This window comes from Mustela nivalis (assembly GCF_964662115.1).
Source record: "Mustela nivalis genome assembly, chromosome: 8".
Lineage (NCBI taxonomy): Eukaryota > Metazoa > Chordata > Mammalia > Carnivora > Mustelidae > Mustela > Mustela nivalis.
In genome coordinates this window covers 118,478,181-118,505,519 of record NC_139027.1, presented here as the reverse complement: position 1 = coordinate 118,505,519, position 27,339 = coordinate 118,478,181, and the positions used below count along the sequence as shown (strand labels likewise).

At 53.8% G+C, this 27,339-nt stretch overlaps 1 protein-coding gene and 1 long non-coding RNA gene across 15 annotated transcripts in view; one reads left to right on the top strand and one right to left on the bottom strand.

Annotated features, from left to right (window-relative positions):
- Positions 1 to 3,735: 3,735 nt before the first annotated feature.
- Positions 3,736 to 27,339, bottom strand: part of HM13 (histocompatibility minor 13) — a 49,252-nt gene continuing 25,648 nt past the window's right edge. For 2 of the 14 annotated variants that reach the window (XR_014315694.1, XR_014315696.1), the window contains exons 8-14: positions 25,375 to 25,458; positions 22,345 to 22,381; positions 20,406 to 20,508; positions 15,316 to 15,401; positions 13,401 to 13,603; positions 12,670 to 12,846; positions 12,091 to 12,551 (exon numbers count right to left, since the gene is read on the bottom strand). Coding sequence is in view for 10 of the 14 variants with exons in the window: in XM_082745839.1 (XP_082601965.1) it covers positions 12,449 to 12,551; positions 12,670 to 12,846; positions 13,457 to 13,603; positions 15,316 to 15,401; positions 20,406 to 20,508; positions 22,345 to 22,381; positions 25,375 to 25,458 (737 nt within the window). In the remaining 4 variants the exon portion in view is untranslated. Of the gene's footprint in view, positions 3,997 to 5,085; positions 5,166 to 12,090; positions 12,552 to 12,669; positions 12,847 to 13,400; positions 13,604 to 15,315; positions 15,402 to 17,733; positions 18,219 to 20,405; positions 20,509 to 22,344; positions 22,382 to 25,374; positions 25,459 to 27,339 lie in introns of those variants that run through there. The other 12 variants (XM_082745839.1, XM_082745843.1, XR_014315695.1 and 9 more) reach the window with 6 other exon arrangements.
- Positions 8,119 to 9,979, top strand: LOC309872172. Its single transcript, XR_014315703.1, has 2 exons — positions 8,119 to 9,045; positions 9,564 to 9,979. It is a non-coding gene; the product is annotated as an uncharacterized lncRNA (long non-coding RNA).

The window sequence follows — 27,339 nt, the reverse complement described above, 5'->3', positions numbered from 1 at the left end:
CAAAGGGGTCTGGGAGGGATGTATAAAGTGTTCACAGCAGATTTGTTCATAAGAGCAACCAATTGGAAACGATTTAAGTGTTCATCAAAAGGAGAATGGTTAAATAAACTATGAAATACCATGTGGCCCCAGGAAATCATGAGACAGCACTTTCACTTTCAGGAATTTATACTAAGGACACACTCTGATGTGGGAAATGATGTACCTACAGGAAGAACAGACAATTGGAAAAAACCCATATGCTCATCACTAGGGGACTACTTGAATGAAGAATGTTCTCTTCATATAATGGACTGCAAGCTGCTGTAAAAGAGAAAAAACCGCCTGCTATCCACATTTGCTAAGATCTCCAAGGTACATTGTTAAGTGGAAATAAACCCCACACGAAGTGAGTTGCACGGTATGCGTAGACCGTCACCACTTACACTTTATTTATTTATTTATTAAAATATTTTCTTTATTTATTTGGCAGAGAGAGAGAGAGGGAAAGATCACAAGTAGGCAGAGAGGCAGGCAGAGAGAGAGGGGGAAGCAGGCTCCCCGCTGAGCAGAGAGCCCAATGCAGGGCTGGATCCCAGGACCCTGGATTCATGACCTGATCCCAGGACCCTGGAATCATGACCTGAGCCAAGCCATTGAGCCACCCAGGCGCCCCACTACTTACATTTTAAAAAGAAAAAAAAAAATTTTTTTTAATTCAAAGAAGGGCGCCTGGGTGGCTCAGTCGGTTGAGCGGTTAAATGTCTGCCTTATGTTCAAGTCATGATCCTGGGGTTCTGGGGTTGAGTGAGCCACATATCAGGCTCCCTGCTCAGGGGGGAGTCGGCTTGTCTCTCTCCCTCTGTCTCTTGCCTCGCTTGTGTGGTCTCTCTCTCAAACAAATGAATAAAATCTTTAAAAAAAAAAATAATGAATTAATTAAAAGACAAAAAAGAAAAGAGAAGAAACAAGATCATACACCTGTTTCGAGTTTGCTTATATCTCACTTTGTACTGATCACCGTCTTTGCCTCTGAAGAGGGTAAGTGAGATGTCCACACTCTCAAAATATTATGCTGTAGGAGCGCCTGGGTGGCTCAGTGGATTAAAGCCTCTGCCTTTGGCTCAGGTCATGGTCCCAGGGTCCTGGGATCGAGCCCCGCATCAGGCTCTCTGCTCAGCAGGGAGCCTGCTTCCTCCTCTCTCTCTGCCTGCCTCTCTGCCTACTTGTGATCTCTGTCTGTCAAATAAATAAATAAAATCTTAAAAAAAAAAATTATGCTGTGAGCATGTATTATGTATTCAAAAATGAAATGAAAATGTAAAGGGGAGAGGTCTAGACCAAAACAAGATGAAGGGGGAGGGCTGTATCCCAGGAGGGACTGTGTGGTTTGGAGACCCTGGTGGACGCTGAGTCTGAGAACTGCACCTGAGAATCGGAACCATCTGGAAGTGGGACCCAGAAGGGGGTGGCCCTTGGAGGTAGTGAATGCCAGCCCTCCCCCGCCCCCCGCCAGGCAAGGGGCTCAGAGACAAGGGTCTCTCTAGAATTTCCTTTCCTTTTTTTTTCTTTTTTTCCCCTTTAACAGCTTTATTGAGTTACAATTCACATATTATACAATGCACCCCTTTGAAGTGTACAGTTTAACTCAGTGGTTCTCAGTCCATCCTGGACCTGTACAACCTTCATGACAATTAACTGTAGGACATTTTCATCAAAATGTTCTAAAGGAAGAGAAGTCCTGCTCGTTTTAGCAGTCATGCTCCATTTGCCCAACCTCTCAGCTCCTGGCCACTAACTTAGTATCTACTTTCTGCCTCTAGATTTGCCTATTCTGGATACTTCATATGAGCAGGGGCCTCAGACTGAAGGCGGACCTTCCCTTTTCATTGTATGTACTTCTGTAAGATCTGCTTTTTCATAACAAGCTATTTTTTTTTGTATAAAATCTGATTAAAATGATAACAATCATTGTAGAGAGTTTGGAAATATAGATCAGCTCTAAACAAAATTAAAATCATTCTTAATCCTATCCCTGCCCCCATGAATGCAGAGGAAACCTCTGAATATTCAAATGTGTGTCAGGGGTGCTGGATTTGGGCAAGCTGCAGGAAGGCAATTTCTGCACCAGAGAGCAGCAGGGATGGTGGGGGCAGAATCTAGTGATTTCCATGGCTCCGTTTATTTATTATTTATTTATTTGAATAGATAATGCCTTTATTTATTCGTTTATTTACTTATTTAGATCAGCTCTTCCCCCAGTGTGGGCTTGAACTCAGGATCCTGAGACCAAAAGTGGCATGCTTGAGGGACTGAGCCAGCCAGGCGCCCCCAAGACTCCATTTAAAGAGGCAGTGAGGGGGCGCCTGGGTGGCTCAGTGGGTTAAAGCCTCTGCCTTCCGCTCAGGTCATGATCCCAGGGTCTAGGCATGGAGCCCCGCATCACAGTAAGCAGTGCGGAGACAGTTTGAAACCAGGCAGGGCCCAGGGCCTGGCACGCACGAGATGCTCAGCAGAGTGTAAGAGATGAGGAAGCCGACTCCACTACCCAGAGAATAAAGACGGGTGCTTTGATTCTCAGTTACCTCCCCCGCTCAGTCCTCCGTTATTAGGCCCCTACTGTGTGCCAGGCTGTCTGGCCAAGTCCTGGGGAGATAGAGATGAGTAACAGGTAGGCCTTCTTCCCTTCCTAGCTCCTTTAAGAACTTTCTGTGACCTTTTCCAGGGTCATTATCTCACTCAGTAATTGTGATGGTGATAATGATGGTGGTACAGATCTAATATGGCTAAGACTTCAGGCTCTGGGGTGAGGCAGAACTGGATTCCAGTCGTGACTCTGTTGCTCCGAGGGACGGTGGTGCATGGGGCACTCTGTCCATCTTCCCCGGGCCTCTGCGTCCTCTCCTGCAAATGGGATCCTAGAGGCCACACTCCAAAGGGCTGTGGTGGGGACACACTGTGACAAGGATGCAGTGATGACTGACAGTTTGTCATCTGGCAGGCTCATTGCTGCCCACAGCCCATGCTTCCCGGAGCCTGACGCTTAGCGCCATTCCCCAGGAAATCATTCCAGCCACACCAGGACCCAAGTACCATCGCCTCCATTTTGCAGATGAGGAAACTGAGAGCTTAGACTGCTGTAGGGGGGAGCAGTTGAAGACATGGGTGCCCTCTCCATCTGACTCCCAGGACCGGGGGGCAAATGGGGCTGGGGGCTGGGAGGAAGGGGCTCTTCTCCACCCTCTCCCTCCCTTCCCTGGGAAAGTCCAACAGGTGGCAGGCCAAGGCACTGGGGGCCATTGTGCAGGGGGCCTGGGAGGGTCGGAAGGCCCAGTGTGTGTCTGGGGGAAGATGGATGCCTTCATTACCATGTGAATCCTGGGAAACCGCGCTGAGGCTGGGTGGTGGGTGGGCGTGGGCCCCAGGGCGGGGGGCTTGGCGTTCTCAGGCCTGGACCACACAGCAGCTGGGAAGGGGGGGGTCCCCGTGGAATCCTAAGGGGCCCATTAAAAAAACCTAGATAATGGGATTTCCCCTCTTGTTTAATTTCTTATTTTAGGACATCTCCATCCTGTGGGTCTTGAGAGAGACACCGACTGAAAACAAAAAGATTTTTTTCAAGGACACCCCCCCGCACTTTTCCCCCTCTCGGTTGATAGTGTGCACATTTGGGCCTGAACAGTTTAAGTCAGTTTAAGTCAGAGCCTTGTTCTGCTTGGGATCAGCCGCTCTGTGGGGCATTTTCCTGGCTGTTCCTTGAATGGCTCTTTCATTCTTGTAAAATCTGTCCTAGGTAAACCCAGGGGGATTAGCCAAGAGTCGGTGAGCAAATTGGGAAAAGCAGGTTTTAAGCTTAGAGACAAAGATATCATCAATTTGACAGGAGCAGAAAGGCCGGAGCCAGCGTTTGGAGGGGAGGCAGGTGGTGGGGAGAGTAGGAGTGATCAGAACGACAACGATGTCCAGTGACACCGTATCCGTGTCTCACGGATGAGAGAACCGAGGCTTCAGAGTGACCTGTGCAGAGGGGAGCAGGGACCAGAGAATGAGACCTGGAACACGGATTTACACACAGGAGGGCAGGAGGAAGGTTGTAGAAGCTCCTCAGGGCTGAGCCTTTCCAAAAACCTTTTCACAAGCCCAGAGGCTCTCCCAGTCACACACAATCCTGCTCTCTCTCTCTCTCTCACATGCACACACACCAGTGCAGGCATTTGCTAACAAATGTTCTCACAGACACACACTCTTTTTTTCTTTTCTTTTCTTTAAAGATTTCATGTATTTATTTCAGGAAGAGCGAATGAGAGACACCGCAAGCAGGGGGAGCGGCAGACAGAGGGAGATGCAGACTCCCAGGGCAGGGCTCCGTCCCATGACCCTGGGATCATGACCTGAGAGGAAGGTAGACCCCTAACTGACTGAGCTACCCACGTGCCCAGGCACACACTTAAAATACACAATACACGTCCACGCAACCAGGCAGGGAAACGTCCACAACACCATCCACAGAAGACCTCAGCACCCTCATGCTTCTGCACACTTGTGCAGACCTGGACACACAGGGATTCTCCCAAGAATATATTTATTCTCTCTCCGCGCATGCGCGCGCACACACACACACACACACACACACACACACACTCACACACACACTTCCAGAGAAGCGCGGAGGATCCCTCCTGCAGAAAGGACTGGTGGGGGAGAGGCTGGACTCCGGCCCCAACTGCCCCAACTCCACACTTTGGCAGCTGGCTTCCCAGCCTTAGCTCTGGGGGTTTCTCTACTTCCCGCCCCCCATGTATGATGCGAGTGTCCCGTGCACCTCCACCTCTCCCCCATTCCAGGGCCCTCACTGGACCCTGGGGGAGCCGGAGAAACGGTGGGCACCCAACTCTTAGCAGCAAGGGTGGGCACCTTGCCTGCGAGGGACAGGAACGTGGAGGCCTTGTCTGCAGAGCCAAGGGGCTCGTTCTTCTCTGGGTCCTTCCCCACCCCCAACCCCCACCCGCCGGGCAGGGCTGTTCCCCGGAGGGTGCAGGGCCTGGCTCCTCAAGTCTCCCAACTCCGGGGCGGGCAGGGCACAGAGGGGAGGGAGGAAGGGCTCACCGCGGAGCCCAGCGGGCCTCATCCGCCTCGCGGGGGTCTGTCTTCTCATGCAGATAGCCTGTTTGTCTCACCTGGTCCACCTTTAAATAACAAAAAAGGTTGGAAGCAGTCAGGGTATTAGATGAGAGTCCCACTGACCAAAATGGGAAGGGGAAAGTCGTTAACAGTGGAAACAAACTAGATGTCAAAATAGATGCGCAGTAGATACAATTTGCGTTACAAAAAAGACATAATAAGCATCAGAAAAAAAAAAACCAACAACACGGAAATCTATGTTGAAGTGTCAACAGCGATGATCTCTGGGTGGCAGGAATATACTGCTTTATTTTCCTTTAAAAAAATATATATATATATTGTAATTTTCTCCAAGGCATGGATATAAGCTTCTGGATAATAAAAGGTTTTTGTAAATGATTATTTAATGACAGAAAAAAAACAATTATAAGGGGTGGTGGCCACATGTGAGCCCAGAGCTTGGGCACGCCGTTGGATCGCTGTCTGTGCAGGTCCCTTTTATCCCTTCGGTCCTGTCTGTATAATGGAGACTTGCCACGTGGAGGGTGAGGTGAGGTTTACGAATCTAACTCATGTAAAATGGTTGGCACACAGTAAGTGCTCAATAAAGGTAGCTCCTTTTTTTTTTTTTTTTTTTTTAGAATTTTATTGATTTATTTGAGAGAGCAAGAGCACGAGAGGGAGCAGGTGGGCAGAGGGAGAAAGAGAAGTAGACTCCCCGCTGAGCAGGGAGCCTGACACAGGGGTCAATCCCAGGACCGCAGGACCGGGACCTGAGTGGAAGCAGAAACACTTAACCAACTGAGCCACCAGGCACCCCAAGTAGCTGCTCCTTTTCTTCTCCCAGTGCAGGTTTCTCTTTACATTGCCCAGTAGGGATTGGACACCTCCTGGGTGCCTGCAGGGAAGGGTGTGCTCCAGGCCCCTAGGCAGGCTCACACACTCCCCCAAAGTGTGGAGCATCAGCTACATGCCAAGCACATGCAAACAGGAACCAGGCCTTTGGCCCAGAGCCTCTTGGTAGGAGGTGCTGACACCATCTCCGCTCTCCACCCTGCTCAGCACTCTGGTCCTGAGCCCCTTCAACTCAAAGATGCTGGAAATCTAGGCTTTTTTTTTTTTTTAAAGATTTTATTTATTTATTTGACACACAGAGAGAGATCACAAGCAGGCAGAGAGAGGAGGAAGCAGGCTCCCCAACCGAGCAAAGAGCCCAATGTGGGAGCTAGATTCCAGGACCCTGAGATCATGACCTGAGCTGAAGGCAGAGGCTTTAACCCACTGAGCCACACAGGCACCCCTAGGCTTTTTTTTAAGATTCTATTTATTTATCATTTGAGAGAGAGAGAGGGAGAGAGAGAAGGAGAGAGAGAGAGAGAGTGAGAGAGATTGGGAGAATGAGTGGGAGGAGGGGCAGAGGGAGAAGCTGACTCCCAGTGGAGCAGGGAGCCTGGGACTCCATCCCAGGACCCTGGGATCATGACCTGAGCTGAAGACAGACGCTTAACCCACTGAGCCACCCAGGCGCCTGGAAACCTAGGATTTTCCTAGCATTTCATGGAGGCCCAGGATTGCTTCACGGGTCTTAGGACATTTTTAAGGTTGAGAGTGGTGTGGGTTGAATACCCTTCAGGGGAAAGGACATTGATAAGGGGAGTTGGGACACCTGGGTTTGTGGCTCTGCCATGCTGTGGAGGGACATGTGGATGGGTGTGGGTCCATCCTTGGCTGGCTTTGAGTTCCTAGTCTCTCTTTTCCATTCATGTCCATGGCCCTTGTCCTTTTATCACTCAGAGCATCATCATCTGGGGCCTGCAGCCCCACTCCTGGCTTCCTGACCTCCATTTCTAAAGCTCAGAAAGGACTATGTCACTCTGCTTAGAATCCTTCCTTGGCTCCCCACTGCCTCCCCACTGCTTAGCCTGGCTACGCTCCTTGGCCTGGCCTATTGGACTTGCTCACCTTTTCCTCTTTCTCTCGCTTTTTCTCACTCTGCTGGCCTTTCCCCTCTACTCAGCCTGGGATCACTCCTGGAAGCAGTGATCCCTTCTCTCTGTATTTAATTTGGAGTCCAACAAACTGCCATTCAAATTGCATCTTTGCCATTTCCTAGTCCTTTGTGATCCTGCGCAGCTTCAGACCCTCTCTGATTTTTAGATGCTTCCTTTGTCACATGGAAGTAATAGTTAATATTTCATTCTGCTAGGGCTGGATTTCTTTTTATTCTCAGTTATATCTGTATTGTTTCAATTGTATTTGTTTTTGAAAACTATGTTCACCTGGCTCAAAATTTAAAAAAATACAAAATATACAGGGGCGCCTGTGTGGCTTAGTCCGTTAAGTTTCTGCCTTCAGCTCAGGTCATGATCCCAGGGTCCTGGGATCCATGGAACCTTTCATTAAGCTCCCTGCTTACTGGGGAGCCAGCTTCTGTCTCTCCCACTCCCCCTGCTTATGTTCTGACAAATAAGTAAATAAAATCTTAAAAGAAAATAGAAAATATACAAAAGACTACATATACAAGGGAAATTTCCTCCCAAATTGCCCTCACATTTACCTGAATAGTATCTCTTTTTACACATCTGGTGGATACTTCCATAGATACCATCTATTGAGGACCTGGACCTGCTATGTGAGCTTCCCATGATTATCTCACTTAATCCTCATAGCCACGCACCAGGCATATGGGGAAACAGGCTCAGAGACAAGAAGACACTAGCTTGCAGCTATATGACTGGTGAGCGGTAGACCCAAGATAATGTGTGTTCGTTTATGAAGTGCCTGCTATCAGTTAGGTCCCTGGGATTGTTCCATACTTGGGACTTTCAACAAATACTGAGTGCCCTCATGTTTTGGTCACTGGGCCAGGCCCTAGGTTACAACAGTAGGGAGGACAGCTCAGCTCTCCCAGAGCTGGTATTCCAGTGGAAAAGGCTCCTCCTGGTCACCCCATTTCCCGGGTAAGGAAACCAAGGAACAGAAGAGCAAGAAACTGCTTACAGTCACAGGGCGGTAAGAGAAGAGGTGGGAGGGGCTACGGGATGCTTCCATAAGTTAGGCATGTGAATTTTTTTTTAAAGATTTTATTTATTTGACAGACGGAAATCACAAGTAGGCAGAGAGGCAGGCAGAGAGAGTGAAGGAAGCAGGCTCCCTGCTGAGCAGAGAGCCCCATGCGGGGCTGGATCTTACTACCCTGGGATCACGACCTGAGCTGAAGGCAGAGGCTTTAACCCACTGAGCCACCCTGGCGCCCCGGCATGTAATTCTTGATTTGGGCTCAGGTCATGCTCTCAGGGTCCTGGGATGGAGCTCCAAATGGGCTTCCTGCCCACCGGGGAGTCTGCTAGTCTTCTTCTCCCTCTTCCCCTCCCCCTGCTCACTCTCTCTAAAACAAGTAATTGTCTTTTAAAAAAAAAAAAAGAAGAAGAAGAAGAAAAGAGCTAGGATAAACAGACCCGTCTCACTGGTGGGGAAACTGGGGGACACAGAAGGGGAGGACCTTGGCCAAGGGAACCCAGCTAGCGGTGGCGGATCCGGGAGTCAGGGCTCTCACGGTTAGACGGCCCCTCCCCTCAGGGGGCGGTCCCAGGGCGGACCCCGCCCCCGGCGCTCGCGGCCGCATCCCTGGCAGGCCCAGCGGCCGTTTCCTGCCCGCGTCGCTGGGCGGGCGGCCGGCCCATCTGGCGGCCCCCGCGGGGCGGCGCGGGGAGGCGGCCCAGACTCGCTGGAGCCAGGCGCCGGCCCGCGCCCCCCGCCCGCCGGGGGAGCCCAGGTGTGGCCGCGGCGGGGGTGGGGGTGGTGCCTTCCTTCCCGCTCGGCCCTTCCTGACGCACCCGGGCAGGATGCAGCCTCCGCCTCCCAAGACCCGGCCTGGAGTCGCTGAGGGAATCCCAGCGGTGGGAAAGCCTGACGGGTCTGAGCAGCCCCCGGGATCCACTCGTTGTGAGACTTTTGGGGAGGGTGGTGGTGGTGGGGGAAGTGCTCAGTCTTCCCATTTGTGCAAGGACGCATGAGTTCTGACCTCCTGGATCTCGCAAGCTTTCGCCTGGCCTCTCGGGTACCCCAGACAAGACTGGGAAACCGGAGGCACCACTCCCGTCCCAAGTGTTGACTTGACATTTTTCACTTGTTCAGCCACTTTTCTTTTCTTTTTAAAAAATTTAAAGGTTATTTATTTGGCAGAGAGAGAGAGCTCTCAAGTAGGCAGAGAAGCAGCCAGAGAGAGAGGGGGAAGCAGGCAGAGAGGGAGGGGGAAGCAGGCTCCCTGCCGAGCAAAGAGCCTGTTGCGGGGCTCGATCCCAGGACCCTGAGATCATCACCGGAGTTGAAGGCAGAGGCTTAATCCACTGAGCCACCCAGGCGTCCCTGTTCAGCCATTTCAAGTCTGTTTCAGGCTTGACATTGTGTTCCCTGCTGTGCCCAGCTTCTTGACCAGTGCCCAACTCATTCCTGGTGTTTAGGCCTGAAAGGGTATCTCGAGGCTTTACCCCCAGAAGTTGGAGTCGCGCTGGGAGGCTCCCATTTCACAGCTGAGGAAACAGGACAGAGTGGGCAGGCCCCTCCAGTCAGCGTGGCAAGCCAGCCCTGCTCCGCCAAGACGCTGACCCTCTTCTCCAGCGCTGCTCCCAAGAAAGGGAACCCGGAATCCAGCAGCCTCATTTATGTCAAACAGCACCTGTGGTGAACATCATGGTCTTCGAAGCCAGGCATCCTGGGTTCAAATCCCCCCTGGGTACTTAATTCTCTTTGCTGCAGTTTATCTGTAAAAATGATGGTACTACCTTATGGGGTTGTTGTAACGACTAAATATTTCAAAAATATGTAACATATTGCTAGAAACATGTTAAGTACAAATAAAATTGTATTAGGGCTCTCAGCAGGGCTGGTCTTCCCCCTTGGAGTCCCTTTCCACCTCCTGTGGCCAGAGGGGAACACCTAACAAATCAGGGACAGGACTTGGGGATTTTGGAGCAGTTTCCCAAGAATCCACTCCCACCCGGGGTGAGGCTGGCACTAGGCCCATCCAGAACCCTACCCAGCCACCCACCCCCACCTCTCCAGCGTGCAGGCTCAATCCATGCCCGGCCTGGTGCCATTTTTCCATGGGACTCTGGCGGTGGCGGTTCACATCTGGAGTCTAGACTCGGAGGCTCTGCGGGCCGGGCCTACCGCCCGGGCTGGGCCACCGCTGCCCGCTGTTTGCTCAGCTGAAGCTGGTTAATTGGAATTAGAGTGGCCTCTGTGGTGCCGGCTGGCCGGGCGGGCCCTGGATGGCCGCTGCCGAGGTCTGTGGAACATCTGGCCAGGCCGGGCCGGTCATTAGGTGGCAGGCGCCCGGCGCCACTGCCACCTCAGCCTCCGCCGGGGGCCGGCGGTGACTCAATAAGGCCTTTGTAGGCCCTGGGCCGCAGAGCCAACCATGCTGTGTGCCTGGGCTGCCTGCCCCATCTGTTGCCCTCAGAGGGGCCTTGTTCCAGGACCACACGGCCTCCCCTCCAGAGGTGGCAGGGGTCGGCAGGGATCCGAAAAGCCCCTGAAAGGGACCCCCTGGCTGGGAGAAACCTTTGAGATCTCCTAGCCTTCCTTTCTGTCTCTATAGGCCCAGAGAAGTGGGGCAGCTATCTCAAAGGTGTCCAGAACACTAGCCAGGGACTCGGGCCCAGGGTCCTAGAGGGGAGCTGCACAGTCCTTAGGAATTCGGGAATTCAACATGGACTGCTTGAGGTCAAGTGCACATCTATGGTAATCCACCTCAATGGTCTCATCTGCACAGTGGGGCTCATACTAGTGCCTGGAGCCCAAGACTGAAATGAGGTGAAATCTTCGAGTGAGGTGCTTGGGAACAATTTAATACATGGATACTTCCCATTCTCTGCTCATACCTGTCTTTTGGCCACCTCCGAACTGTCTGGAAACCAGTTATTTTCAGCCTTTGAACCTGAAGCTTGGGCATGAGCGAGCCCTGGGTTGGGAGCTGGAGGTCCGAGTCCTGGGCTGGTGGTCACCCCCTTCCACCTGTTTTCTCCACCAAGTGACCCCACAGCAGGCAGGTGGATAAGGGCTGGGCCCACCCCTTGCCTGGTCCACTGGGGATTCTTGCAGGCCATGGCTCCTTGCTGTCTTCAGCAAACTTTCACTGGGCCCCATTCCTTCCCATTCCAGCCTCTCAGGGGCCCTGGCCCTGTGCTGTGACTGGCCTCAGTGTGCGGAGGGGGTGGCTTCTAGCATCAGCATCCTTCTGGCCTTGCATAGTCATTTTGGGAAGAATGCTGGGAATGAGCAGAATAGGAATGATGGGGCCGTGATCTCCAGGGCGATCTAGAGTCCATGTGCTCTCCAGCTGAAGCCATAAAGACCTGGCTCCTGCCAGCCTGGGAATAAAATCTAAATTCTTCCCTGGGATCCATGAGGCCCTGCCCATTTCTCTAGCTTTGCAGATACTGGTCCTCTTGCTGAATCAGGTCAGCTTTTTGGTACCCTCCCTTGTTGTCTCACCAGGGTAGATGGGCGATACATGGAGCACCTAACAGCCTCACTGCACCCAAGTGTTGTGAAGAATGTGAAGAAAACTAAACGGGGGTGGGGGGGTTGGGGGGGGTGGGGAGTTGGGGGGGTGGGGGGTGGTTATGAAGGAGGGCTCGTGGGCCCCCTCTGCTGGCAGGAGGCATCCCTGGCGTGCTGAGCTAGCTAGGCACTAGGCGGGCATCCATGAAGATGGAAGGACCTGGAGGTCAGGGTCTGTCCCTGAGGTTGTGAGTTCCTAGTTCCCAGGAAGGGGCTTCCAGGCAAGTTTCTGAGTGGCAGGGTGAGCGCTAGTAAAGGCAAGATGCTAGATGCAGAGAATCCCTCCAGGGGCACAGTGGCCTATCTGAGCAATGGGATGACATTTTTTTTTTAAGTGGGCTCCACACTGGGCATGGAGCTCAAGCCCCAACCATAGGGCTTGAACTCACAACCCCGAGATCAAGAGTTGGACACTTAACCGACTGAGCTACCCAGGGGATCCTGGGATGAATTTTTAATGTAAGGCAAAGTCAGTCCACAATACAAAAATCTAAAAATCAGACCCACTTTTCCCGCCTGGCATCTGGGAGGGTGGGGGAGTTGGGGCTTCTTTTGCCTGCAGGGGATGAGAAGGGGCAGAGGAAGGCCAGAGAAGGGGGATGAGGGAACCAGGCCATGGGAGTCCCCGCAGGAGGGATCCTGTTGCCCCCGCCCCTCTGCTGGAGCTGCCCAGCCTCCCGCACCCTCGGCCTCCGGCGCCCTCTGCCCGTGCAGGCCTGTACTGGCCTGCCTCCGCCTGCCTTGCCTGGCCTGGCCCTCAGAGGGTCAGGCCCCAGCTGTATCATTTCTCCTTCTTCTCCAGCCCCTTCGATGCCGAGGCCTCTGTTCCCTCTTTGGATCCCTCTGTCACTGCTGCTGCATCCTTAGGATTTGACTCCTCATAACTGACCAAAAAAACAAAACAATAAGAACAACACCTTTAGAGGAGGGGGAGTGCAGAATTTCCAGGCCCCACCTCGCCACCATCCCAGGAAAATCCCTGGGCACACAAGGAACACCAGCCTGGCATTCACGGCCCAGCATCTTCCAGGCTTGGCCCCGGCCCCACCGTATGCCCTTCTCAGACAGGTTGCTCTCCTTTTTCTGTGCCTGGTGGTGCCAAGAGGTAGTGGAGGGCAGCGGCAGATGGAGGAGAGGTTGGGCTTGGGTGGATTAACTTTAAGCTTCTTGGACCTTCCACTGGAGAGAGTAGGGAAAAAAATGGGGCAGCCAGGATGAGGCTATGGGAGGGGGAGCTGCTTCCCAGGGTGCGTGGCAGGTGTCAAACAACTCAGCCCCAGGACGCAGGCAGGCAGGGGGCTGCTCTTCTGGAAAGTGGCAAGGTGCCACTCTCGAAGGTTGCCACCCTGGCTCAGGTCTTGCTATGGGTCCCATTTATTGAGCAACTGAGTTCACGCCAAGGACAGTACCTGTATCTCTTCCCCAGGTCAACCCCAGGAGGCAGGAATGTGCCCACTTAGATGAACAGAGAGAGGTTCTGGAAGAGGAAAGTGACCTGCCCAGGGTTTCTTATAGAGGCCAACAACAAGAGCATCTATTCCTGAATGATGAGGGCCGTTGCTCTCTGCTCTCTCACATGAAGCCCACACCACTGGCGAGGACAATGAGGTTCTAGAGCCCAGCTCCGGCCCCGAGGCTGGGTATGGTGACTGCCTGGTGATAGTGGAGGACTTGCTGCCTACCCCTGGCAATGCTCCCGGCCCCATCCACTGGAGCTGGGGTGTCTGCCCTACCTTGGGCCCCGGGGCAGTGGGGGGAAGCGGGCAGGTGGGCACCTGCCGGGCATTACATGGCGCTGGGATTCTGCGGGCGCCGGCGGCGAGGGCCAGCTAGCTTCTGCTGCATGGAGTCGGCCAGGCTGGCGGGGGAGCCCGAGACTGTGGGGAAGTGGGTGAGCCTCGGGGTGTGAGGCAGGATTTCCGCCGAGGACTCGTAGCTGTGTGAGAGACAGAGAGACAGAAAAAAAGAGATGGAGAGGAAAAGACTAGCGGGGGAAGGGAAGGGGACAGAGACTTCTCTTGGAAGGAGCAGGGAGCAGAGCTGTCTTATTTTTATCTTCCTCTGCATTTTCAGACTCAGTGCGAAAGCAGCTGGACTTACTAGGTGTATAGAAAAAAGATGCACCCATACAAAGGGACACCATGCAGCTGTGCAAAAGAGCAAGGATGTTCGAGATGTGCAGGTGCTGCTGCAGAAACACCTCTGAGACCTGCTGTTTGTGTGAAAAATCCAGATGCAGAACACTCCAAGGGTGCTTCCATCCATGCAGGAACGCGCATGCGTGCTGTGGTGTCTGTGAGACAGCGCTCTGGGGTGGCTGCGGCGCGAGGGGGTTTTCCCTCTCCTGGCCATGAAATTTTGAGCCATGTGAGTGTGTGAACTAAGTGAATTAAAGAAAAAGAGCATCTCTCAAGGGTGAAGTAAAACAAAAGATAAGGTGGAGAATTAGGAAGAGAGCTGGAGAAAGAGAGAGACAACCCGCTCTTTCACCTTAACCCGAGAACCTCCTGGGGGCAGGGGCAGAGGGGCAGAGTGCCCATGTGGCAGAATAGTTACGGAAAGCAAGCACTGAGCAGGTGCCCTCGCTCTGAGAGTTTAGAGCTTGACCCTATGTGGACACAACAGGACTGGGACTGATGGGGGGATGGTGACCGCAAGGCAGGGATGTGGCTGAGAATGGACGAGCCAGACGGTGAGGGTAGGTGCTGAGCTCAGGGATCAGATCCCATCCGTCCCCACATCTGCCCCCAAGTACACCCCCCAGCCTGGCCTCAGAGTCCACAGGGCTTTGCCAGCCAGGAGATATGGGCAGGCAGCTTGGGAGCCTGGGGCTTCTAGGCAAGACAGGGAGGGCAAAGGCAGGTACGGAGGAGGGGTGAGTCACAGGTTCCCTTGCAGGCAGCCAGGTGCACAGATGGCCCTGGCAGGCACTCGAGGGACAACTTGGAGGCCAGGCAGGTGGAGCTGGGCGGAAGGCCCCCGAGTGGGCAGCTTCAATTGCAGTTGGCAGCTATTTCTGGGTCCCTGGCAGGCGGGGTCAGTGGTGCTGGGGAGCAGACACCTGTTGGAGTCACGCAGGCCGTGGGCTATGGGTGGGGCTGTGCACAGGGTGTGGCAGAAGTGCATATGGCCACGGGGAAGGGGTATGAGTGCAAGTGAGACACTCGCTGAGACAGAGCTATGGGTGAGAGCCACTGAGGCGGCTCAACAGGGACTGACACCTGATTTCCAATCTGGGGCACCTCCTACCACACTAGGATCCTCCCTATTACTCACATGGGAAAGCTGAGGCTGGGAAAGGGAAAGACTTGCCTGAAGTCACATGGTGTCACAGGCAGGCTGGGAACCTGGGGCTTCTGACAGTGGGGCAGCCTGGGGCGGGAGGGAACTACACCAGCCAGTCCCTTCTGAAGACCCAGCAGGCATCTGGATGTGGGGGCTGCCCTCCCCTGGCTCCCAGCCCCGCAGAAAGGTTCCCACTGGTGCCACAGGCCAGGCACCCACGTGCTGGCAGAAAAGACAAGGGGTGGGGCCGGTGGCAGGAACAATGTTCCCCTGGAGACGTGTACAAGCAGCCCCGGCAGGCTCCACGAATTGCTTGCGAGTGCACCTGTGCCATGCAGGTGTCTGCCCCCCGCCCTGCCTTACCTGAACATCTCCGTCACTTCCCCCTTCGCCAGTGCCACCAGGACAGGAAAGCCAATGCAGGCGGGGACCAGGTACAAGAGGGCAGGCTGTGAGAGAACAGAGCTGGTGACCAACTGCTGGGTGGCACACCTGCTCAGGGCCATGACCATCATTCCAACCTTCTCCGGGGAATGACTGCTCAGGTTCCTAGAGCTAGTCAGTGGGTGCCTGGGCAGAGCTGCTCGTTCCTGGGAGGGAATGCAAGGAACCCAGGAAAGTCAAGCATGCAGGGCTTTAAAGGTGCCCAGGCGTCTGGCTGGCAGTATCTTAATGTCCTGGGACATCAGGTTCAGTCAAGCAACCTCCTAAGTCCACCCTACTCCCAGGGATTCTGCTTCCCTCATCTGGGGGTGGAAGTTTGCTCCAGGAGATGCTGTCAGATGCCGTTACAGTAAGACAACCTAGGCAGTCCGGCTCTAGAGCCTGTGCGGAGAGTCCTGGTGAAGCTGGGTTTAGAGGACAGGACGGAGAGCCTGTGGTGTATACTAGCCTGAGCTCAGCCTCCTGAGGAACATTTCAGTCCATCTCCACATCCCCTATGACCACCCTCCTTGTTCACACGAGGAAGGCTGATGCTTTGGGAGAATAGGGGACAGTACAGACCTCAGATATCTAAATGGTCAACGGGGGACTGGACCTCAGGCATATTGGATTCTAAAGCTATTCCTTTCCCTGTAGCCCCTGAAAGCTGAACATTACTTTTCAACCCTCTGTGACCTGGCAGGCACAGTGGCCTAAAGTCCCCCGTGAGATGTGACCCTGTTTCCTTCTCCAATATTACTTGATTGGCTCTACTCTGGTGAAAATGACCTTTAAAAAAAAAAAAAAAAGATTATTTATTTATTTATTTGACACAGAGAGATAGCACAAATAGGCAGAGCGGCAGGCAGAGGGATAAGGAGAAGCAGGCTCTCCACCAATCAGGAAGCCTGATATGGGGCTTGATCCCAGAACCCTGGGATCATGGCCTGAGCTGAAGGCAGATGCTTAACCGACTGAGCCACCCAGGCACCCCACAATGACCATGTTTTGGTCCTTCTTGTCACCTCTAGCCACAGGACCTCTGCACATGCAGTTTCTGCTGCTTGTGACGCTCTTCCCACTTCTGCCTAGACTCTTCCTCCTTCAGGCTTCTGCTTCCCTCCTACTTTCGTGGGGAAGCCCTCCCTGGCAGGGGGCCAGGCCCTCTTGTTGCCTACCCTCCAGGCCCCTTGCCATTCCCTGCAGCATTCCTGGCAGTCCAGAGCGGGACATCGCTCTGCCATTACAGACCTCAGTCTCTGCTGCTAGGCTGTCACCTTCATGAGGGCAGAGTCCACGACTGTCTTGGTCACTGCTCTATTCCTGGCGTTCAGAAGAGGGCCTGGTAAGTGCTAAGCAAATGGCTTCCTCATGGGTGCTCACGAAGTTAAGAGGGTGTTCTGGAGATGACTGGGGTAAGGGTGAGGAGACCCCACTCCTAAGGCAAGTGAGGTCAGAGAACAGGGCTCTAGAGCCCACCAAGCCTGACCTTCAGACCATTTCTTGGCACCTGCTATGTGTGGCCTGTGAGCCACACTACTTCATACGTACTACCCTTGGAGCTAAAAACATAATCTGAGGCTTAGATAGGGATAAGGACTTGTCCAAGGTCACATGAGGTATGTAAAAGTGGCAGAGCTTCTCCCACTGTATCGGGGATTTGCTATGAGTTAGGCTTTGCATAGGTCAGGTTTTAGGCCTTTTGGATGGCAACAGAATGACAATGACAAAAGTCTACACCAAAGTATGTGAGAGGCAGCCAAAGGAGTACTCAGATGGAGATTTATAACATAACTCTAAGTGCATTTATTAGAAAATAAGACTTGAAATAATTTTAGATTTCAAGTTAAGAAGCCAAAAAAAGAGGGGCACATGGGTGGCTCAGTCAGTTAAGCTTCAACCTTTGGTTCACACTCTGGATCCAAGGGTCCTGGGATCAAGCCCTGCATCAGGCTCCCTGCTCAGTGGGGAGCCTGTTTCTCCCTCTGTGTGTGGTCTCTCATCTCCCTCTCTCAAATAAACAAAATCTTAAAAAAAAAAAAAAGGGAAAGAAAAAAAAAAAAAGCCAGAAAAAGAATAAGACACCAAAAAGCAGAAAGAAAATAATGATGGTAAAAGCCCAAATGGGGCGCCTGGGTGGCTCAGTTGGTTAAGTGACTGCCTTCGGCTCAGGTCATGATCCCAGGATCCTGGGATCAAGCCCCACACCAGGCTCCTTGCTCAGCAGGGAGACTGCTTCTCCCTCTGCCACTCCCCCTGCTTATGTTCCCTCTACCACTGTCTCTGTCAAATAAATAAATAAAATCTTAAAAAGAAAAAAAAAAGCCCAAATGGATGGAACAGAAAATAAAGCAAATATAAACTTATCAGAATTTAATTTCTCAAAAGGCCTCCTCACACCCACTTTGCAGACAATGAGACAGAGGATCAGAAGAGGGAACTCCTCACACAGTTGGCCAGGATGTGGCTTTAAGTACCTCTCCGTCTCTAAGTCTTCATCAAGGCCAGGCCAGGCAAAGTAGAGGGCTTCCATGGGAGGTGGGGTAGGGGAGAGGTGGTATAAGTTTAGCTTCCCCGAGGCCCTGAGAGCCAGGAGCCACTGAAGGGCTGCTGTGGGAGGTGGTGAGGTTGCTATTCTCAAGGCACCAGGGGCCTGCTCCAAGGTCAGTGCTGAGCAGAGGCTGGGATGTACAGCTCCAGACAGCAACTGGGTGGTAGGGCTCTTGACATTTCACCCGGTGTTGGCTCTGCCGTGTGACCCCGACTAAACTGCTTCCCTCTCTGTACAATGAAGACACCCGATCATCTTGAAGGGCCTTTCTAGGTGGCTGCCAGACCCCTGGCTTGGAGTGGGATTAAAAAAAAAAAATTATTTGAGAGAGAGAGAGAGTGCGCGCATGTGAGCACAAGCACATGGAGGGGCAGAAGGAGAGGGAGAAGTCTTAAGCAGACTCTACACTGAGCATGCAACCTGATGCCAAGGCTCGACCTCAGCACCCTAAGATCATGACCTGAGACGAAACCAAGAGTAGGACACTTAACTGACTGTGCCTCCCAGGCACCCCTGGTGTAGGTTTTTGATAGAGGCAACAAGGGCTGAAGACATGGGCAGTGGTGACTCCCACCTAGGGAATTGCTGGCACTGGGGCTGCATGTGTCTTAGAAAGGAAGAGGGTCCTCAAGAAACAGGTCCCCTTGTGTCCTGGATCTTCTTTCCAAGATTTCCAGGGAGATGCCGAGGTGGATGATGGGACAATGGCTAGGCTGCTGCTGGGACGTAGCACAGGTCTGGGGCCAGGGTTAGGAGTCCAGGGCTCCAGCTGGGGCCTAGCTCGACTTGCTGTGTGACCCAGGAAGTCTCGTCTTCTCTCTGGGCTACAACATGCCCACACAGAGGACCTCTCCAGCCAGGGTGGGAGTGCCCAATGGGGGCCGGAGGAGGGGGTGGGGGGCGGGGCGGGCCGGCTCAGAGTCTAACCAGGCAGAAGGCAAGGCTGCCACCTGGTGGCCACCGGGGGAATGGCGCTCAGATTGGAACAGATGGGGCTGGGAGCGGAGACTTCCCAGAGGCCTCTAAGCTAGTCCCCCCAAGCCATGTCCAATAACTCGGTGACCTCCTCGTTGAGTGTCACTCTTGGCTGACACAGCTCTCCAGGCTATTTGGAGTAGAAATGAATGAGAGGTGGTTTCTCACTGAGTCTTGGTTTCTCCACCTATAGGCTAGGGGGGACCCTGGACCTTGGACCTTCTGTAGAATGAGAGAATACTATCTACTTTGTAAGTATCACGGATACTATAGAGAGTAAGTGAGTTAATGAGCAAAAGAGTTTAGCATAGTGCCTGCCACACAGTAACTGCTCAACGAACAGCTACCGCGATGAATTCAAAGGTGGTTTCTCAGTGGCTGGTGGCCCTGGGAAGGGGGGAGACCAGAGGGAGTGGAGGATGGAGGGGACAGTGCCAACAATGACAGCGAATACGACCTGGGCCAGGCAAAATTCTGAGCACTCTCCTTATACTAACTCATTACCTCCTAAAAAAGCCCCAGGCTGGCTACTATTACTATCCCAATTTTTAAAAAAATTAATCACCGAGGGAAATCAAGTATAACTTCAGCAAGCTGCCCAGAGCCCTGCAGGGAACAGATGGAGGAATGTGGACTTCCTCCCACCTGTGTCCCTTCAGCCCTCATTCCACCCAGCCTCTCCCACCGCCAGGGGTCCAGAGCCTGGGTTTGGATGCCACGTGACACAGGTTTGGATCCTGGCTCTACCACGTGCTGGCCGTGTGGCACATAACCTTCATCCACTCATGAGGGCCCCCATGAAGAACTCGGCAGAGCCTGGCACATGGGACGTGCTCTGATTTCCAGTAGACGGTAATCCTGTCTGCTGGCTGTCCCCTCTCAGTCTTACCCTCTTCGGGCCACAATGACCACTCTCAGCCTTCATCCTGCTCTGATTCACTCTAGGGCAGCTCACTACCCAACGTGCTGGGAGGAGGGCGCAGAGGCTGGCCTTCCTGGGGAACCAGAGGAGAGGGCCCCTGACACCTCATCACTCATCTGGTAAGGTAGGCACTGGGCCAGAACACCCAACATCCACCCCAATACTGTTACGTCTGCCCCACTACAGAGGTGCAGAAGCCAGAGCCCCTCTTTCCTAGACTCCTTGCGGTGGGGGCCACAGGACACTGATCTGGCCTGTGAGATGAGAGCAGCAATCTGCCAGGAGGGTTCTGGAAGGTTCTGTCTTCCTGATGAAGGCAACAAGCATGGCTGGTATTTGTGCTCCTCCCCCTTGCCACTCACGTGCCTGTGCTACCTGGAGCAGCTACTGGCATCCTGCAATGGCCGCAGGTGAAAGGCCACGGGTCACAGACGTGCCCCCGCTGACACTGCTGGAGAGCACCTACCCCTGGACTGCTTGTGCATGTCACAACAAACAAGCCCTACATACGGAAGTCCCTGCTAGCCACAGTGGGAGCACTCACCACGCATCCCCCCCGGCACGCAGTACAGCCCCACTCACCTGGGCATGCTTGAAGATGTGCATGATGAAGATGGTGAGGCCCAGGCCGAAGATGTAGGCTGCAAAGCTGGTGTAGAAGTAGGTGTGAGTGTTCTTCTTTAAGCTTCAGGAAGGTGTGGGGAGAAAGAGGAGGAGGGTTAGTTGCAGGCATGGGAGGAGCGCCATCTCTTCGGAAGGGGGAGCTGGGGAAGACCCTGGAGGTGTGCGATGGCTGAAAGGCTGGCACTGGGCATGCATCCCGGGACTGTCCCAGCTATAGGTCTTTGGACAAGTCACTTTCCTTCCTTAGGCCTCCATTTATTCATCTGCAAAATGGGAAAACCGTGATCCATCTGCTCAGTGACTGTGAATATCAAGGGCCATAACCTAAAACAGTGGCTTTAAGACCTTAGCTACCATACAAATCACCTAGAGAGCTTACAAAAAACCCCCCAAAACAAAAAATTCCAGGTACAATTCCCCGGGGAGTCTGACTGATTAAGTCTGGGGCAAAGTCCAGGAATCTGCATTTTGAGAAGCCACCCGGTGAAGCTACGAGTCACACTTTGGGCGACACTGATGCAGAAGCTGCACCGCTGACTTCCTCCTTTCCAGAGCAGTGGCCATAACAGATCAGGGAACCTGTCGCACATGCTAAGTAGCTGCTGACCACGTGGATAAAGTACCAGGGACTTCCGGGAGGCGAGCCATCTGAGAGGACTGAATCGCACTGCCGTTACCGGACTCCCCTTCACAACCTCAGCTCTGTGACCTCTGCGTGTCCCCGGCACCCAGCACAATCCCCTTGCCACCCCCCCACCCCGACCCCAGCTACTGCTGAGCCTGGAGTTGTGGGCACACTGGGGGTTCTGCTGTCGTGGAGTCTGGGTGAAACCGACCACTGTGGGGATGCGGCACAGATTCCAGAACCAGCTTGGAAAGGCTGGCCAATCCTGCCCATCCAGGCTAGGAATGAGGTTCTGCTTCTGAGGGTGCTGGCAGCCAAACATGACTTTGTGTCACTAGTCAGTGGCCCAGGGACGCTTGTGGGTTCTCTTTACGTCACTTCTGCACAGCCAGAAGTACAGCTGGCTGGCACAGATGTGCCTCTATTTACTGACTGGCCAGGTCCCTCCCAAAGGCCGTGGATGTAAGCAGAGGCAAGTTTCACAGACAAACCCGATTTCAGAGACACTGGTATAGTTTCTTGTTACCACTGTCAACACTATTACTGCTTTTGCAATTATGAGGCACAAGGAGATTAAGAATAAAGTTCACAAACCACCTTGAAATTCGGTGCACATACTAAGAACCTTCCACTGGGAAGACCGCGCCACCTACTGGTGGCACGCCCAACTGCATTAACAGTGGAACCTTTCCTGTTGGAAATGGTGACTGGAGTTGGCCCCCTTCCCGCTCCTTGCTCAGTTTCCACAATGGACTCCAAAAATCTGAGTGAGGGGAGCACGCAGGGAGCAGCCAGAGAAGCTGGGACACAGTGACCTGAGCCTGGGCTGATAATGCATGATGACGACTGGACTGCAGCTGGGTCTCCCTGTGGCCCTGTGCTCAGCGCTCCCTCCAGGTTTTCCTGGTAATGCCAAGGTCTGAGCTCTTGTTTACCACAAAAGTTAAGAATGAGAAACCTTAGCCAGAAAGGTCAGATCACTTGCCAAGGTCACGCAGTGAGAAAGCACTATGAGTACCACTAGGACCTTCTGGGTTTAAATCCATTGGGAGTGTGATCCTTTTTTTCTTTTTGGCCACACGGTCTTTGAACACTCAGTACGTCAAAGTGCAGATAAATCAGAATTGCACCGGCCACTGCGGCGGCAGAAGGTCTGATCAGAGGTCACCTCTTCTAGGCTCCTGAAAGCCACCAAAGATCCCTTGGGGTACCCTGCCCAGGGAAGACCCCCCACTCATGGAGCTTGAGAGCTAGAGTTTCCAAGTAGCTTACCTGATGTCAAACCGTAGCAGCAAGGCAATGAAGATCCCTGCGGGCAGAGAGCCAGGGTTAGTGGCAGGGAAGCCAGTACCTTGGGAAGGCCTGGGGATGGAGTCTCCCGCCTGGGATGGGGAGGAGGGGGAGGAGTGGGGTAGTGAACGAACACTCAACCTGGTGTTCCCAGTCATGGAGCAGTCACTGGGGCCAACACTGCCGACCGCCAGCAGAAATCCTGTCTCTCTACCATCAGGCCTCTCAGAACAATAAGAAGGTCCCAGGAGTTAGCTTTGGTCTGGGACTACACTGACCTCATAGCACCCTACTGTGTCACACTGGGCCCATCTACCCAAATGTTTATGGAGACCTTCTAAGTACCAGGCCCTGTAGACAACAGGAAGCAAAATCAATGTACCCACAGAACTCAACCAACGTGACAGGAGATGGACATGGCGATCAAACAGGAACAAAATTCACTCGGAGATCCTAACTGTGAAAGAGTGCTTTCTATGTCATGGGTAGGTATATCTGGGGATATGCCAGGCGAGGGGTCATGGGTGGAAGAGGAAGAAGGGCTTCTTTAAGGAAGTGAGGCTTGCCAGGGAGAGGGAACAGCACATGCAAAGGTCCTGAGGGAAGAGGGGTTAGGGTGTGGCATGGGCCAAGGAGCCAGGAAGGCTGCGGCCCGGAGCAGGAGATGCAGGGGATGGACCAGCCAAGTGGGGCTGTGGGGCACAAGGAGGAACTGGGTCTCTTCCCTGAGTGAGGGAACACATGGAAGAATTCCGAGCAGGGGAACAACCTAAACAGATTCTGGGAACAGACCTCGTGGCAACTTTTAGTTGGAGGGCAGAGGAGGGGAGGCTCTGCGGGAGGGCGGGGGAGAATGACTCACTCTGCCCACCCACTGCACCCCTACTGGCACTTCCAACCCCAGCCCAGACACCCCAAAAGCCCAAGGCTCTACAAGACACAGCCAGCCGGGCCAGCCTCTGTATGCTACTCACATACGACGACCATCTGTGTCTGTCTCCCTGCTGGTCTCAGGGCTCAGACAGGGCAAGGGCTGAGCTGATTAGAAGCACTGACTAGCAGCATAGGACTTACTTTATTTTATTATTTATTTATTTTGAAAGATTCTATCCTTAAGCAAGCTCTACCCGATGTGGAGCTCGAACCTACAACCATGAGATCAGGAGTTGCACGCTCCACCGAGCCAGCCAGGCGCCTCAGCAGATGACTGATGTTCAATCGGGAAGTGAGAGAGTCTCCCCAGAGACCTGGGGACTGTGTGTGAGGAGGAAGTGGGTGGCTGGAGAGGGGACAAATGCCACCTTTCTGGAAACAAAGCTGGGGACTCAGCATCCCCCCGGCGGACGAATTCTACAACTGTTCTCCAACTCAGAGCCTTTACCGCCTGTCAGGCACCTGGTCCTCACAGCAGTGCTCTGCGGCAGCCAATGCTTTGAGGGATGTCACTGGGGCGCTGCGAGGGTGCAGTTGACTTTCAGCTACTGAAATCACCAGAAGACTTAGATACGTAGGTACACGCAGGGGTGTCCTGTGCACACCCCAAGTCCAGAACCATGACCACCCAGGATATTGGGGAAGCTGTGGGAGTGCCTGGCGCAGCCCACGCCCTGCACAGCGAGCTGGCTGCTTTCCAAGACTCAACTTCTTCTGCCTGATGGAGCTGCGCCCCCCACCCCCGCCCCGGCCTCACAGCCCTGCGAGTTATGGAGAGTCTGGGGTTCAAGACCATCCCCCTCACATGCCCAGGAACTCGAGCAAGTCTTTTTGAGTCTCGGTTAGCTCATCTGTAAAATTGAAATACCTTTACCTCACTGGGCCTCGAGGAGCAGCAAATCAACAATGTAGGAGAAGCAGCTGGCCTGGGGGCAGGTGCCCAGCAGATGCCCAAGAGCCACAGCGGCTGGGGCGATCACCTGCCTACTGCTGCCATTGCTGTTACAGGCCATTTCTGACAGGGGAGGCTTTTTCTGCAGATGGGTGACCTGGGGTGGGGGCTTGCTAGTGCATGAAACTATGAAAGTCCCTTTACTTCCAGGACTCAGTTTCCTTGCTGTAAAGAGATCACCTCTCCTTCATGGCCACACAACACCAAAGTGTCGCAAGGGAAGTGGCTGTGCCACCATCCCAGAATATTAGAACTGCCATAGTTTCTTAGAGTGAAACATAGGTTGGCTTTTCATTTGCTCTGCACTTTTTCTTTTAAGCAAGCACCAGGGGTGCTTCTCGTCCTTGGACTCTGAGCCTCTGGACTACAGGAACAAGTGTGCCCTTCGGATACCTGCCACCAGGCCCAGATCTGCAGAGACACACATCAGCCATGGCAGCGGCTCGCAGAGCAGCAGCTCAGCTTTGCCCCAAGGCTTTGGGATGGTAGCTGAGGCTGCCCCAGGGTCAGGCCATGCTGTGCGGCCCCAGGGCTGTGTGCCCGGAGCCCAGGTGCACAGATGAGCACCCACATGTGGACGGCTCTGTGATCTGCTCCCGTGAACAAGCCCTTTGCCGAGAGGACAGGAGTGCCCGCTCATGGTGCCCCGCGTCCGTGCATGCAGGCACGCTGTCCCTGGGACTGGGGGAGGAGGACCCTGGGGACGGTGGCAGTCCCAGTGGATAGGTCCTACTGGGAAACACTGGCAAGGGGCAGGCACGCGCGTGAAGGCTCATGGGATGTGCTTCTCACAGAATATACTTCAGTCTGTCACAGACACTTCTTTTAGCTGTTCTGCAGTAAGGACTATTCATTCAGTCAGACCAGAAGCTCTGTGAGGACGGTCTTGCTCACTGCTGTCCTCCCGCACCCCCGCCACCCACGCCCCCGTCCCAGATGCCCGGCTCAGCACCTGGCATGTGACTGCTGCTCGACCATGGGCTGACACAGGGCTGGGTGTCTGCAATCTCCGTCCCTTCCCCACTCCCAGTGGTGATGCTGCATCGCAGTCCTCCTCCTCCTCCTCCCCTCCCCACCCCCAAGTCCCTCCAGCACTCGCACCGGGGCCCCCACCCCGGCCCGCTCACCCGGAATGACGATATCTCCGAGTCCCAGCATGGCAAAGTTGTCCGCTTCGAGGCCCTTCTCCAGCAGGTCCTGGGGAAACACCACTGTGGGGGGAGGCAGGGATGCGAGGAACGGGTGAGAGGTGAATTCCGACTGTCTATCCCCCACCTCTGTTGCATGAAACGCACACACCTGCATTTAAAGATGGGTGAGCGTGGAGGCGAGAGGACGGGGACAGGCTGAAGGGCAAAGTCTCCACCTGGAACCACAGTAGGTTAGAGGGGGAGGAATCTAGGGTCACCTAGATCAAATGCTGCCTGCCTTCACGGAGCTAGAACTCACACAACACACCATTCCAGTGCTCTTTGGTAGCTATGGAAGCCTCTGGGGATGTGGGATTGACCCTAAAGCCACACGGATGAAAGGGACCAAAGAGCCCACACGGTGCTGACATCTACTTGGCTTTCCCTCTCACTCTGGTGAGGGTGGGGACAGGTGGTGGCCTTGCTCTGCGGCAAAGGGGAGCCTGGGCTGGAGGCCCTTCCTGGATGTGCCAAACTCCTACAAACTCCCTACACAGAGCCCCTCACTCAGAGATCATGCTGGCCCACTCGTTTAGACAGTCAGTCACGGATGGACAGAGACGCCTCCTCTGTGCCCGGTTAATGGCAAGAGGTAGTGGAACTGGATCTCATCCATAGCGCCTTGCTGTTTTTTTCTTTTTAATATTTATTTGAGAAAGAGAGCTAGAGAGCACAAGGGAGAGCAGGGAGGTGGAGGGAGAGGGCAAGGCAGGCTCCCTGAGATCGTGGCCTGAGCCGACGGAGCCGTCCAGGCGCCCCTCTATAGCGCCTGTGAGCAGAAGAGTATCTAGGTGCGGGCTCCAAGGTGAGACTGCATGGGTCTGAATCTTGGCTCTGCTCTGTGACTTTGCACAGGTTACTTAGCTACTCTGTGCCTCAGTTTTCTTACCTGTGAATAGGTACAAGAGAACTGACCCCACAGAATTGTGAAAATCGAGATGATTTGCACACATTGTTAACTGTCACCCCGTGCCTTCTTTATCAACCCAGTTCTGACTTGGGGTGCAGCAGCCTTCCCAGGGGATGGAGCCAGTGGCACAAGACTGGAGCAATCTGGACAACCCCGGTCCCTGAATTCCCGATTTCCCTTCCAGCTAGGGGTAGCCACATGACCCAGCTCCGGCCAAGGATACGTAAGCAGAGGTACGCCGGGGTTTCTAGGTGAGCCTGTGCCTCCCTAATGAACACACAGATGCCCTTCCCCATCTACTTCTTCCCGCCCTGAGTGCTCAGTCACTGTGATTTACAGATCCCCGCATTCGATCTTCCCAGTCCTGGTACCATTCAATTCTAAGAGGCGGATGTGAAAACCAGGGCCCAGAGAGGTGAATGAAGATCTTGCCTAAGGCCACTCAACCAGCTAGTGTCATATCTGAGATTCCAATCCAGGCAGCCCAGCTTAAGCACTCTGCTATCCTGCTTGAGCACCACGCCTAGCAGTTGAGGGCCATGGGCCTTCTCCCCACGCTAGAACCCAAGATTGACAGTGTCACTGCCCTCTTCAGAACCTTCCAATGGCTCATTCACTGCCCCCCCTGGGCAGTCCAGGCTTCCTGGAATGATACTCTTGGCTTCCCAAATCCGGCCACTTTTCTGCTGCTCTCCTAAACTCAGCCACGTTCCCTCCCCAATCTCTCTCTGCTCCCAGGGCCCTCCGTGCATTTCCCTGCCTCTGCCCTTTGCTGAAGCCCTGTTCTCTCTTTCAAAGGCCTGCCCTGCCCCTGCCTCCTTGGTGAACACGTGTTCTTTATCCTTCATGAAAGCTTTCTTGGCACCTGGGCTGGCTTCATCTATCATGGCACGTGGGGACCGGGGCCGCCCTGGCTGGCTCAGCACCTGTTCTCCTGCCACAGAACAGCCTTGCTTTTACACCCCCGGTTCTGGGGGGCTGCCAACTCAAAA